At 34.1% G+C, this 14349-nt stretch overlaps 2 protein-coding genes across 14 annotated transcripts; one reads left to right on the top strand and one right to left on the bottom strand.

Moving 5' to 3' along the window:
• Positions 1–508: 508 nt before the first annotated feature.
• Positions 509–3417, top strand: LOC120518111. Its single transcript, XM_039740717.1, has 4 exons — positions 509–865; positions 1444–1679; positions 2138–2322; positions 2538–3417. The coding sequence occupies exons 1-4, from the start codon at positions 586–588 to the stop codon at positions 3295–3297; spliced, it is 1461 nt and encodes a 486-aa protein (XP_039596651.1). The 5' UTR covers positions 509–585; the 3' UTR covers positions 3298–3417.
• Positions 3418–6352: 2935 nt separating this feature from the next.
• On the bottom strand, positions 6353–14160 carry LOC120531381. 13 transcript variants are annotated; one of them, XM_039756768.1, is made up of 9 exons: positions 13986–14160; positions 13394–13594; positions 12992–13117; positions 12530–12810; positions 12150–12338; positions 11537–11608; positions 8308–8394; positions 7899–7950; positions 6353–7407 (listed from the first exon to the last, which is right to left on the bottom strand). In XM_039756768.1, exons 2-9 carry the CDS (start codon positions 13587–13589, stop codon positions 6353–6355), a joined length of 2058 nt encoding a protein of 685 aa, XP_039612702.1. In that variant the 5' UTR covers positions 13590–13594; positions 13986–14160. The 13 variants fall into 13 exon arrangements, with proteins under 13 accessions (XP_039612702.1, XP_039612693.1, XP_039612716.1 ...); XM_039756759.1 differs by having other exon boundaries at positions 13394–13608; XM_039756782.1 differs by having other exon boundaries at positions 12539–12810; positions 13394–14160.
• Between the last annotated feature and the right edge of the window lie 189 nt (positions 14161–14349).

The raw sequence follows: 14349 nt of genomic DNA on the forward strand, positions 1-14349 counted from the left end.
AAATGCAATTAAGATATCTGTAAATCCTTTAAAGATATCTTTATGAAAAGCAATTAAAGATATCTTTAAATGATTTACAGATATCTTCAAATCAATTACAGATATCTTTAAATCAATTACAGATATCTCCAAATGTCACTTTGGCTTAGAATATTTTAGTCAAGGTTGTTACTGATATCTTTAAATGAGAACTTGCGTATTTAAAGATATCTTTAATTGATTTACAGATATCTTTAAATGAACACTTGCGTATTTAAAGATATCTTTAAATGATTTACAGATATCTTTAAATGAATTACAGATATCTTTAAATGATTTGCAGATATCTTTAAATGAGCGCTTGCGTATTTAAAGATATCTTTAAATGATTTACAGATATCTTTAAATGATTTGCAGATATCTTTAAATGAGCACTTGCATACTTACAGATATCTTTAAATTACTTCCTCTTTATTTAGAGATATCTTTAAATGAATTACAGATATCTTTAAATCACTTCCTCCTTATTTAAATATATGTTTACATCACTTCCTGCTGAACTAACAACATCTCTGGATCATATTTATTTTCTAGCAGCCAGTAATCATGGCAGAAACATCAGGAGCACGTTCTGTTCTCAGGGAAGTCAAAAATATCCTTAGAACCTTTCAGCGAAATGCAGAAGAAGGCTCTTTGGAAATTAACAATTCTAATTTGAGGTTGCTTCAAATGACCAAAACACAGTTTGACAGAATTTCAGTACAAATACCAGAGAACATTCGTATAGAAATATCACATTCTTTAGAGGATTTGTTGAGTTTCTTTGAAAATATGGAAGATTCTCAGTCAAGCAGTAGTACTTTTACAACTCAACGCAGACGAGAAGGTATGTTATCTTAAAATAAATGAATGGAATGTGTATACTGCATAAGTCCTATATATAGAGGAACAAAAGCTAATTTAATATTTTGTTCTAAGTATCCCTCTTGAGAAAAGGAAATAAAACAATGCAAATTCAGGATATTTAGTTATTCTTAATTTCTAGTCAAGGAGAATGTTGCTCAAGAGGTGGTGAAGGAAGTGGAAATAATTTTGATTCAAAGGCACCAAAAGATTTTATATGTGTAAATAGCTTAGGTTTGAATGACTAATTACCTAAGGTAATAGCCTACTTCATCTTAAAAAATATTCCAAATCACTATTTGGGATGTGACAGTCAGTCTACCTCACTCTTCCTTATATGTTTTTATATGTAATCTCAAAATTAAATGTAAGTTTTTAGTAATATTTACTGTACATCCATTTCACATTAAACTTTAAATATGTCAGTTACAATTTGTGAGTTTAAACAGTCAAAACTAGACCACAAAATTGAGGTATTTTATCTTCTATATTCATTTTAAAAAGAGATGAATATTATAATGGTTGTGAGGTTTATGCAATAAACAACAATATAACACACAGGTGGCCATGGTTTACCAAAGATATTGATTACTAGAGAACAACTTCAAATTTATATTTTACGAGGATATACTGGACAGAAGATTGCTGACCACTTAGGTTGTTCTGTGTCATATATCTACAAGAGACTTAAAAAGGAAGGACTGTCCCCACGCAGTAAATTCAGTGGCATTACTGACAATGAACTTGATAATGAAGTAAAACTGCTCCATTCTCAATATCCAAATTCTGGGACAGAGGTAAGTTTTTTTTTGCTTCTAGAAATTGAATTATTTTTATTTGCATATTTTATATGTAGTAACAATGTGGAGTGTACAAGTTTCCCCCATGTTTGTGTTGTCTCTGCAGAAATATTTTTTTCTCACAATGCAAAGGCCAAGGATATTACATTAATCTTTTTTGGAATATTATGGGTAAATGTGTTTAGCTCTACTCTTTCATTGGCTTGGGTTCAGTTTCTCTTCCTTTCTTTAACCTACTGTAGTTCTGCCCCAGTGACCTCTGCTTCTCTGCAATCACTTATTAAGTTTGTTTGAGGTGGTATTTTAATGCAGAACTTTAAAAAGTTAGAAGAAGCCTTTCATTAATTAATCCTGTGATTATACACTCACACACACGTGTGCACACACACACACAAACCAACATATTAGTGTACTTTAGCTTACTAAAACATTCCTGCTGTATGAATTCCTAACAGATGATCAGTGGATATCTTAGAGCAAAGGGATTAATTGTACAAAGAAAAAGAATACGCAGCTCTTTAATGAGAATTGACCCTATGAGTACTGCAGGAAGATGGGCCCAGGTAATCCAAAGAAGATCATACCGAGTTGCATCCCCAAACAGTCTCTGGCACATGGACAGCCACATGAAGTTGATAAGGTAATTCATTCTTGTACAGCTGTATGGTATATTAGGTAGCTCTAACACTTTTAGTTACCTGCATTATTTATTACTGAATTTGATCTGAGCAAGGTAAGCCAGTTTATTGTAATCTCATTCATTTGAGAAAAGTAATAGAATATCAATTTTCTGATCAAAAAATATTTAGGATATATAATTTATGTTCTGGTTTCCTTTAAATATTTTTTTTGTAGATGGGGATTTACTGTTCATGGATGTATTGATGGATTCTCGCGTCTTATTCCATATTTAAATTGTGCATTGGATAACAAATCATTCACAGTTTTAAAAGTTTTTTGCAAGGCTGTTGTGAAGTATGGCTTACCATCTCGAGTAAGATCAGATCATGGAGGAGAAAATACTCAAGTAGCACTACTCATGAATATCCTGAGAGGACTGCAGCGTGGTAGCCATATTACTGGACGATCAGTACACAACCAAAGAATTGAAAGGCTTTGGAAAGACGTATTCTCACAGGTCATTGAACCATTTTACAAGGAATTCTATGAAATGGAGGATCTTCGTATTCTGAATCCAGACAATAATGTACACATAGCATGTCTTCATTTAGTGTACCTTAATGAAATTAACAAACGACTTGAACTATTTAGAAATGGTTGGAATATGCACAGAATTAGAACAGAAGGAAACCGAACACCAGAACAGATTTGGTCAGATGGGCTTCTCATCACAAATTCTGCTCCATCAGATGCTACTATTGAACAGCTTTTATTAGAAAACTTACAAAGAATTGGGGGGCCAGCTTTAATTTCTTCTGATGTGACTGAGGAAGAAGAGTCATCCAACACATTAAATTTAACTAATCAGCAGATGGAAATGCTTTCTGCTGAATTTCAGCATGGAGATGGATTACAGGATAACTATTCTCGATGTGTCCGTTGTGTTGTTCAGCTTTTACAATCTAATGCAGACAGCACTGCATCATCAGCTTAACATCATATTGGAAAAAGAATTAAGAGAGTTGTCAACCATGATTTCATTTTCAGTTTTAGTATTATTGGAAGAACCCTAAACATATAATTTCATGTTCCATTTTTTTTATAATTTTCTATGTTTTTTATTGTGCTGGCAGTAAATATAATAGGTTTACAATTATGCTTAGTAAACAGTCTCTTTCTTTGACTGTATCTTTAATTGAATGTACTGTATGTCTTATATTTTCTGATGCTGTAAAATACTGCCTTAAAATACACATGCACAAGCAGAAAAAAATCAACTTTACTTTCAGTTTCTAAATTGCAAAAGAATTGTGAAAATGTCTGATGTTTAGGTACAGTGGACAGTAGGGCAGAATGTAATTTCAGAGTCATAGAAAAAATAAAATCAAGGAAAGGTAAATGTTAAAAATAAAAAAACATTCAGCAAACACTTTAAATAGACAAAAGAAATTTGAGTTAAACAGTATGTAACAGAAGGGATTGGAAAATTTAAACTATGAACTGTGCAAAAGAAAATGTTACTTTAGAATAGTTATTAGTCATATTAAATACTAGACCGAGAGCAAAAAAATATTAACTTGACCATACTAAATGTAACATTAACCTACTAAAATGTCAGAAAACAAATTGTCCATTCAAGGTATATGCTTTAACATGTAATGGTAAATAGTAAAAAAGAAAGATATCCAATAGCACTCACTGCACCACAGTAGAAGAGCCAAGAATTAAAGGTGATCCACAGATTGCCAGGGTATCAGCAGGTATGAGGCACTGTTCCTGATAGCCAGCAGCTTATAATTCTTTGCATTTATATAGTGCTTTTCTCACAACTCAAAGCGCTCAGCAAGTGCAGGTTAAGGGCCTTGCTCAAGGGCCCAACAAAGCAGAGCCGCTTTTGGCATTTATGGGATTCAAACTGGCAATCTTCTGATTGCCAGTGCAGATCCCTAGCCTCAGAGCCACCACTCCAGGGCCTGGTCCTAAAACAGAACTGGTCTTATTGATTAACTTATCCAGTCTGTTGACAATTGTTGTTTTAAAAGAGCACACTTGGTACCTTAAATTCATGCAACATATACAGATTTATTCTACTCATGTCAAATGACCTCAGCAACCCTTGGAAACACAGTTAGCCAATTTTGTATATTGTTTCAGTGATTGCAGCCCAATACAGATTTTGTCCAGTTACATGCACCTTCTTCTTGGATTAAGGAATTGGTCAATTCTAGTAGTACATCATCATCATCTGTTTTGCTAACATTAAGCTGCATATGCTTCCTCAATTCCTCACTAAAAGAAGTCATCCACCAGGCCTCCTGTACAGCCCACACTGGCATACCCACACAAGAATCTCAGCAGTTAGTCTCAGAGTATTACAATAGGGTAAGCAGGAAGAAATCTGGGAGTTCTTCAGAGAGTCCCTGTGTCACTTACCAAACTTTAACCTTGCACACTGTTATGTAGCCTCAAATAGTGCTCCATTTATTGTCAGAAATCCAAGACACACAGCAACCACCCATTTTCACTGATCTTAGCTTATATTACAGTAGTGTTGTGAAAGGCACCACATAGGTGAAGAACATGGGCCTTGTGTCTGCATGCCCGATCCAAATTAATGAAGGACCTGTATAACAGATTGATGTTGCCTACACAAATGTGCATCTAAAAGGCAAAGTGCTTTGGATGAGGTGCTGTTTTCACCACATGTCTGAGGTAGGTAACTTCAACTGTTTACGTAGTTTTCATGATGTAAAATGTTACGGATGCATGTCTGTAGTCTTTCAGTTTAATATGTTCCATTTTGAACTGCACAATAAAACTCAGGTAATGAAAGTAAATTACGACAATAAATTCAATGTAACTGAGAGGTGATGTGGATAGAAGCATACAGTATGGAGCTCCTCCTAACAGTAGACTAGGATACCTAGCTTTCTCATCAGAAACAAGAGTGTGACCATGGAAAGAATGCTTGAAAAGCAAAAACATTTCTATAATTAACATATGGGGCCATTCTAACCCTTTTACCTAAGGAGACAGACAAGGCCCTTCCTTGCACACCCTAGAGTTTAAGGATCCAAAAACCCACCAAAGACTTTTCTAGTCTGCTGCACCTGGCGCTACTGCAAGTTGTCTGTGACACCATGACCGGATTTAAAACCACTTTACAACAAGAGTTTATTGAGTCTGGAGGAAGGTTGGTGTTTAAGGTTAAAACTGCAGGAGGGAGAGGTCACAGAAGGAAGAGGAGGAATCTTATTTGAGTGGTAAGGGTGAACTACTCCACAGTTATGCAGGGGATCCAAGCTTGCATAGGCAATGCATTTAAATTTGTTATTTGATTGTACCACCAGAAGAAATGAGAACAACATAGAAACAACACTTGAATTGGATGTCTGCCTTTTACAGGCTGGGCCCACTCACACACACACACACACACACACACCCAAGGCCAGCTCAGAGTTACCACTCAATATGGTGTGGTGCTATCAGGCAGCAGTACGAACTTTAATTCACCGACAGACATGAAGAAAACAAACATTTTTTCCAAAAAATTACTCAGTATAATGTTGTGCATTGTTGTCAGATACCAATTTATTTGGATTTAAAACAATATTATTAAGCACTTTACCAAAAATATTAACAATTATAAATTGTATCATACATAAAACTTCACATTATTCTTGTAAAAATTACATATCACTTCCAGTTTGAAAGAGATACAGTTTGTTTGAGGGTAATACAAACAGCAAAAACTATACATATTTGACTTCCAACTTTATGAAACAACATTGTAATAATGACAATTGTAGTTAAACAACACAATGTTGTTTCTGAAATATGTAATTTTAGCAATGTGTGTAACAAATAAACATGAAAAACTGGACATTTTTATTTGAGATTATTACAATAATGTGTGATTTTCAAAACCTTTTAATCTTTCTGAAATCTAAGTATATATTATATCTGTTTCTTTCAGCACTGCAGTTTGCTGAAACAGGCACCTGGAACTATATTACTATATAGTTACTATATTTAAGAAAAAAAAAAAATTACAACATTGTCATTGTAAATGCTTCATCCGAATACAAAACAGACCTCATTTCCCGTCTAAATTCCTGCACAGATGTGTAAGTTACAGGAATTTCTATTATATTGCTGCATGTATGTGCAATAGGTCTACGTTGTGTGCCACTTAGTCTATTGAAAGATACCTTAATCCCATCATATGGTAACAGTGGGGAACCAGTTACAAACTGAAGAAATTTACACATGTCATCTAGGTACAGTGACTTAATAAAGTCACGCAGGTAATAATAGACTACATCTTCTTCAGGTCTTAAGTCAGGTTCACATGTAGTAAGGCATTGTAAAACACGATCTACAGTTGGCATCTCCTTCCAGTACAAATAAGAAATGAGGTCTGTGTCTAGCTGTGACCAAAATATTGCCATGTGTACTTGTGGTATTGATTGCCGAATGAATGTATTCAAATACATTGGCTTTATAATAAGTTCATTTTGTGCAACTAAAAGCAGCTGACTTTTAAAATTGGATGTAGAAGGAAGAGTATACATGCCATGAACTGAAAAAAAATTAAGCAGGTCCTGTTTTTCAGGTGCACTGACTGCAGTAAAATCTTTCAAAGCTTTCCACAGTAGGCTACGCTCTGCTGTTGTTACATGCAACAAAAAATCATCTAACAGTATTCCACTGTCTATAGTGGAGGTATTAAACACAATGGAAAGCAGAGTTGACCTGCAGAACCGAGGTGGTATACAATGGATGAGCTGACACATATGTGACAGTACTTTGCCAACAACAGAGAATATGCCAGGAGCTTCAGAGAACTGGTTTATAGGAAGACAAGGAACAAGGGCATCTTCCCCTTTAAACCATTCAGTAAAAGCCTTATTCCAAAAGGAAGAGAAAAGGTCTTTTGTTAAGCCTCCAAAGTCATCACCCTCCTCATCCATAAACTTTACACGTAAACGTTTGTTCAGAATGTCAGTTTTACTATAGATTGCTTGAACATCTTCTAAGATTTTTTCTCTTCTTATGCTGATACAAATTTCATCTTCAACAAGCAATTCCAATTCAGAAAAACCTTCAACACATTAAAAACAATGTGAAAAGTGCATCTCAAAAAAAGCTGTTTATTTTTTACCTCATATCTTGTATTATTTGAAGACTGGCTAGAAAAGTTCTGAGTTGTATAACAATGTAACAGTATCATCAGATCAGTAGGAAGTGGTAAGATGACAGAACATGGCGTAGCATAGGTATCTTTCAAGGTTTGTAATTAGAACTTTGAAACCTGCTCTAAAGGTATTCTTAAAGGTCATTTGTTGAGGTGGAACTGAAGCCAAAATAATATATCTAGCAATATGCTGAAATTGCTGTTACTTTAAAATTATTATTATAAAAATGAGAAGTCAACTAAAGTTTTTTGTGAGGGAAACAGATTCAGTTTACCCTAACAGAAAAATAGTATAAACTAAGGTCTTAGAATACATTTGTATTATTTGCTATACTACCTTTTTCTTCTTTCTTTTATCACTCAAGAGCTAAAACATTTTGAGTGAATGGTAATATTACCTTGTTTAAGATCCAACTCCTTTTCCTCAGAATGTGACTGGTGTATTTGGATCTTACAAAAATAAATAAACAAATAAATAAATAAATAAACTGAAAATGCAGACCACACAAGAAGCACAGTATTAATTATTATTTAATAACCACAGCTCTGATGGAAAACTAACCTCCAAACTGCACCCTACACCCCTCTCATAATTCTTTGTTTTAGTAAATTTACTACACAATGAGTTAAAAGAATGTATAACTCTCCTTAACAAAAAATGAATATGCTAAAAAAAACACATCATTTAATAAATATAGTTTTTTCTTCTCTTTTATAAAAGACCATTTAGTTTATCCTGGTGCACTAGAAAACACTGCAGTAGACAAGAACAGAATGTGACAAGAAAAGATGAACTGTGATACGTACTGTTGGAGTCCCAGTATTTACATATGCAAAAGGAGAAGGTGGTGGTGTTGCTGTTGCTGCCTCAGTAGTCAGAGATAACAACTGAAACTAAAAAGTAAACCCCAAATTTTACCTAAAGTAGAATGGTTTATTAATAAATCCTTGTACTTATAAACTTAAATAAAGATTAATAAGAAACTAAATGCTGGAAACCATAGAGGTTTTATATCTGTACCAGAATTTATGAGCTTAAAGATATATACCTCTTGCTAGAACTACAGTACAGTATTTTGTCTTTGGTTTCAGAATTGCAGCTCCTACTGTAAAACCTAATCCTATGGTGTTATTAAAAGGATGTTTTAATTAATATCAGGTTAAAGAATCCTGAAATTTCTCTCTATTTTTACATTAAGGTTTACATTGGAACACAATGTGAAAATGTACACATTTTTTCTATTTATACACAAGTGATTTTCAAATTAAACTTGCTTTAGATTGGTAAATTTGTACAATTCTGTAATACAAACAAACAGGCACTATGTTTTTATCATATTCTTTTATATTTAAACAAAAATGTGAAAATGTTTGCATACCTCTGGTTGGTTTGTAACATCTGCTACTCTCTGAACTGACTCTTCTCTAACTTCAACATCTAAGACAGGAGTCTAAAAATAAATAGTGTATATAACCCTAAAATACATTTTTGCTTTACTAAATACAATTTTAGAAAAAATGCAGTCTAGGTATAGTAAAAACACATTTTAAGTAATTGCAATACAGTATAACATTCACATTGTAATGCTTCATCTGTAAAGAATACATAAACCACACTTGCATTCTCTATCTAACAAACATACAAGAGATATCCTCTTATTAATCTTAGAATTTTAAATAATGAATCTTGGTATTACAGTATAGAGAAATGTATGCAACTTATGAGGTGGCCCTGACTAGCAGGTAGTTTCCAGGGGCGGGGCCGGCACTAGGTCACAACCTTTGCTTCCTTTTGCAAATGACCCCCTCTAATGCTGTACAAGACATCTATACATTATAAGTATATACAGATTGGGACCACTCCTACTGTCAAAGTACATTCAACTGCAAACACCCACCATATTTCATTTTAGTGGTGCCTTTGCCTGGTAAACTCCTGCCAGCTGCTGGCACACTTTATCAACTTCTTAAAGAAGTACTGTGAAATATACCCTTACCTCATGTTGGGGATGACTGTCTTCTATAGTCTGTACATTGACATTTAGCCTCTCCTGGTTGTTCCCTACATGATGAATTTCTGAGCTCAAAGCATCATGCACTTCTTCTAATTGGGTCTGACCTTCATTTTGCAAGTTGGTTTCAGGTCTGTCAGCAAAAGTAACTGAGGACATTCCTACTTCTGTCAGCTGTATGACAATATAAAAATTATGCTAGCAGCTATATAATGCATGTACATGTTTGTGGATAAATAGGCACTATATGTGATAGATAGATGCCTGTTGATTTCTTTTGCAAAATGGTACTGTGAAAATGAAACAAATAAAAAAATATTCACACTTATATTATCAATATTAATTTATAATACAAGTTTGCTTACAAAACAAACCTGAACTGGTAGAGGTAGATCTCGTCCAGGAACTACAAAAATCTTCCCTTTTCCAATTTCCAATTCTAAATCATGTATTGTTGTTGCAGCAAGTTTTTTAAGACGTCTGCCTTTTTCTGCTTTTGCAAAGGTGAAGCCGGTCAAATGCAATGGTGCTTCAGGAAAGCTATCCTGTACAAACTTCTCAAAACGAGAAAAATTCCATTTCCTTTGAATTATTGACTTTGAGCCATATCTTTCAGTAGAACCAGGCTGTTCATGTTTAGGAACACCTGCAATATTTAAAATTGTTAACTACAGCCATTTCTTTGTAATATTACATTTTACAACACTTTTTGAGATTTTAGTTATAGACTGTGTAATTACAGATGTTGAAATCATTTCATAATTAATACAATTTATACTTTACCTGCCAAAATATAGACACCTATACTATAAATTAAAATTACTAACCTAAACCATTTCTTGTCAACCTGGCCATTTCTAATGGTGGAGGGACAAAGTCTTCATTGTGTTTTTGTAACAGAAACAAGTTACTTTTCCAAATATCGCCTCTAACCCGTCCTTTATATTTTCTGCCTATAAAATACAGTGGGAGGTTATGTTTCACGAATTAGTTTAACACTAATACATCACATGTTTGTTAGTATGCGCGTATTATAATTAAAATACACAACCCCCGTGACCCTGTGTTACGATATAGCGGGTTGTGTAATGACCACTGACTGACAAACTTGCAAAGGAAAGTGGATATAAGGTTCCATCATGAATTAATCGTGATAAACGGGCAATTTTTAATTATGAAGTGAATTATTCCGTATCACGACTTGGAAGTTATTTAGTCATCACCTCCTCTTCTGTGATTCGTCTCTGCAGTTGAACGTCTTTGAAATAAGGCTCTAGTTTCGCGAACAAATGCGGCCGCTTCAGAATCTGCAGCCGAGTTCTGCCCTTCCATGTCTGCTCCAAGTTCTTCTTCTGCTTGATGTACGAATGTCAGCGCCTGGGCTAACACGCGCTGGACTTCAGCCCTCTCTCTTGACATGTGATCTGCAAAAGGAAAGCTAAACAGTACACATAAGCACACATTTATCTAAATGTCGTCTACGTTGGAAAACGATGAATGTGAATCTTTAATAATAATACAAAGGGGAAATACAAAAAAGGGAACTTCTCAATTCATTTTACAAATAAAAAATATGGAAAATCAACGCCAAAAGAATGAGAAAAACTTATTGACTAAGCACAAAGGGGAGTATTAATATTTAAAATAAAGTAATTTAACTAATGGGGTTATAATATAATCTGTACTTCTTAATAATTTACAAGAAAAATTGATTTGTTAGAACTAAATATGAAGTAATTCTTTTAAAGACCTTGAAAACCTAATCCTATGGTGTTATTAAAAGGATGTTTTTAATTAATATCAGGTTAAAGAATCCTGAAATTTCTCTCTATTTTTACATTAAGGTTTACATTGGAACACAATGTGAAAATGTACACATTTTTTCTATTTATACACAAGTGATTTTCAAATTAAACTTGCTTTAGATTGGTAAATTTGTACAATTCTGTAATACAAACAAACAGGCACTATGTTTTTATCATATGCTTTTATATTTAAACAAAAATGTGAAAATGTTTGCATACCTCTGGTTGGTTTGTAACATCTGCTACTCTCTGAACTGACTCTTCTCTAACTTCAACATCTAAGACAGGAGTCTAAAAATAAATAGTGTATATAACCCTAAAATACATTTTTGCTTTACTAAATACAATTTTAGAAAAAATGCAGTCTAGGTATAGTAAAAACACATTTTAAGTAATTGCAATACAGTATAACATTCACATTGTAATGCTTCATCTGTAAAGAATACATAAACCACACTTGCATTCTCTATCTAACAAACATACAAGAGATATCCTCTTATTAATCTTAGAATTTTAAATAATGAATCTTGGTATTACAGTATATGAGAAATGTATGCAACTTATGAGGTGGCCCTGACTAGCAGGTAGTTTCCAGGGGCCGCACTAGGTCACAACCTTTGCTTCCTTTTGCAAATGACCCCCTCTAATGCTGTACAAGACATCTATACATTATAAGTATATACAGATTGGGACCACTCCTACTGTCAAAGTACATTCAACTGCAAACACCCACCATATTTCATTTTAGTGGTGCCTTTGCCTGGTAAACTCCTGCCAGCTGCTGGCACAATTTATCAATTTCTTAAAGAAGTACTGTGAAATATACCCTTACCTCATGTTGGGGATGACTGTCTTCTATAGTCTGTACATTGACATTTAGCCTCTCCTGGTTGTTCCCTACATGATGAATTTCTGAGCTCAAAGCATCATGCACTTCTTCTAATTGGGTCTGACCTTCATTTTGCAAGTTGGTTTCAGGTCTGTCAGCAAAAGTAACTGAGGACATTCCTACTTCTGTCAGCTGTATGACAATATAAAAATTATGCTAGCAGCTATATAATGCATGTACATGTTTGTGGATAAATAGGCACTATATGTGATAGATAGATGCCTGTTGATTTCTTTTGCAAAATGGTACTGTGAAAATGAAACAAATAAAAAAATATTCACACTTATATTATCAATATTAATTTATAATACAAGTTTGCTTACAAAACAAACCTGAACTGGTAGAGGTAGATCTCGTCCAGGAACTACAAAAATCTTCCCTTTTCCAATTTCCAATTCTAAATCATGTATTGTTGTTGCAGCAAGTTTTTTAAGACGTCTGCCTTTTTCTGCTTTTGCAAAGGTGAAGCCGGTCAAATGCAATGGTGCTTCAGGAAAGCTATCCTGTACAAACTTCTCAAAACGAGAAAAATTCCATTTCCTTTGAATTATTGACTTTGAGCCATATCTTTCAGTAGAACCAGGCTGTTCATGTTTAGGAACACCTGCAATATTTAAAATTGTTAACTACAGCCATTTCTTTGTAATATTACATTTTACAACACTTTTTGAGATTTTAGTTATAGACTGTGTAATTACAGATGTTGAAATCATTTCATAATTAATACAATTTATACTTTACCTGCCAAAATATAGACACCTATACTATAAATTAAAATTACTAACCTAAACCATTTCTTGTCAACCTGGCCATTTCTAATGGTGGAGGGACAAAGTCTTCATTGTGTTTTTGTAACAGAAACAAGTTACTTTTCCAAATATCGCCTCTAACCCGTCCTTTATATTTTCTGCCTATAGAAATACAGTGGGAGGTTATGTTTCACGAATTAGTTTAACACTAATACATCACATGTTTGTTAGTATGCGCGTATTATAATTAAAATACACAACCCCCGTGACCCTGTGTTACGATATAGCGGGTTGTGTAATGACCGACTGACTGACTGACAAACTTGCAAAGGAAAGTGGATATAAGGTTCCATCATGAATTAATCGTGATAAACGGGCAATTTTTAATTATGAAGTGAATTATTCCGTATCACGACTTGGAAGTTATTTAGTCATCACCTCCTCTTCTGTGATTCGTCTCTGCAGTTGAACGTCTTTGAAATAAGGCTCTAGTTTCGCGAACAAATGCGGCCGCTTCAGAATCTGCAGCCGAGTTCTGCCCTTCCATGTCTGCTCCAAGTTCTTCTTCTGCTTGATGTACGAATGTCAGCGCCTGGGCTAACACGCGCTGGACTTCAGCCCTCTCTCTTGACATGTGATCTGCAAAAGGAAAGCTAAACAGTACACATAAGCACACATTTATCTAAATGTCGTCTACGTTGGAAAGCCGCATGATGAACATGTCGAAATTGACTTTCATATAAATAAGTAAATAACAAGCGCTGCGAGAAACTTATGCACAGCAAACATAAACGGCGCAAACAATCGTTCTCATATTTCATATTTTACACACATGGACAAAAAATATGGAAAAAAATCCTAACGCCAGAATAAAAAGGTAAAATATCGAGGAGTCGGACTGGAAACGACCGCCTTTATTCGAACTAAGAAACCCAAACGTGCGGCAGCTGCCATTGATATTTTGTGTGAAACGGTGCTATATATGATTAAAACTCTGAAAAATTACTATAAAATGAATGTTGAGCATTACCTCTGGGGCGTGATTGTGACACTGCACTACTCGCACGTTGGAAAACAGAAATGCAAGTATATTTGTAATTCTATAATACACGAACGATTAACGGAAGCCTTTCACAGGAAGTGATGTGATTTTTGAATAATGAGTACAACTTTTAAATAAAGAGGAAGTGATTTAAAGATATCTGTAATTCGTTTTAAAGATATCTTTAAATAAAGAGGAAGTGATTTAAAGATATCTGTAATTCATTTAAAGATATCTTTAAATAAAGAGGAAGTGATTTAAAGATATCTGTAATTCATTTAAAGATATCTTTAAATCATTTAAAGATATCTTTAAATACGCAAGCACTCATTTAAAGATATCTGTAATTCAT

This window comes from Polypterus senegalus, chromosome 1 (assembly GCF_016835505.1).
Source record: "Polypterus senegalus isolate Bchr_013 chromosome 1, ASM1683550v1, whole genome shotgun sequence".
NCBI classification, from domain to species: domain Eukaryota; kingdom Metazoa; phylum Chordata; class Cladistia; order Polypteriformes; family Polypteridae; genus Polypterus; species Polypterus senegalus.

Coding starts and splice junctions, on each gene's coding strand:
- LOC120518111 (XM_039740717.1), top strand. CDS start 586: ATGGCAGAAACATCAGGAGCACGTTCTGTTCTCAGGGAAGTCAAAAAT. Junction 866..1,443: donor AACTCAACGCAGACGAGAAG/GTATGTTATCTT, acceptor TATAACACACAG/GTGGCCATGGTTTACCAAAG. Junction 2,323..2,537: donor AGCCACATGAAGTTGATAAG/GTAATTCATTCT, acceptor TTTTTTTTGTAG/ATGGGGATTTACTGTTCATG.
- LOC120531381 (XM_039756768.1), bottom strand. CDS start 13,589: ATGTCAAGAGAGAGGGCTGAAGTCCAGCGCGTGTTAGCCCAGGCGCTG. Junction 13,118..13,393: donor GACGAATCACAGAAGAGGAG/GTGATGACTAAA, acceptor GTATTTCTATAG/GCAGAAAATATAAAGGACGG. Junction 12,339..12,529: donor TACCAGTTCAGGTTTGTTTT/GTAAGCAAACTT, acceptor ATTGTCATACAG/CTGACAGAAGTAGGAATGTC.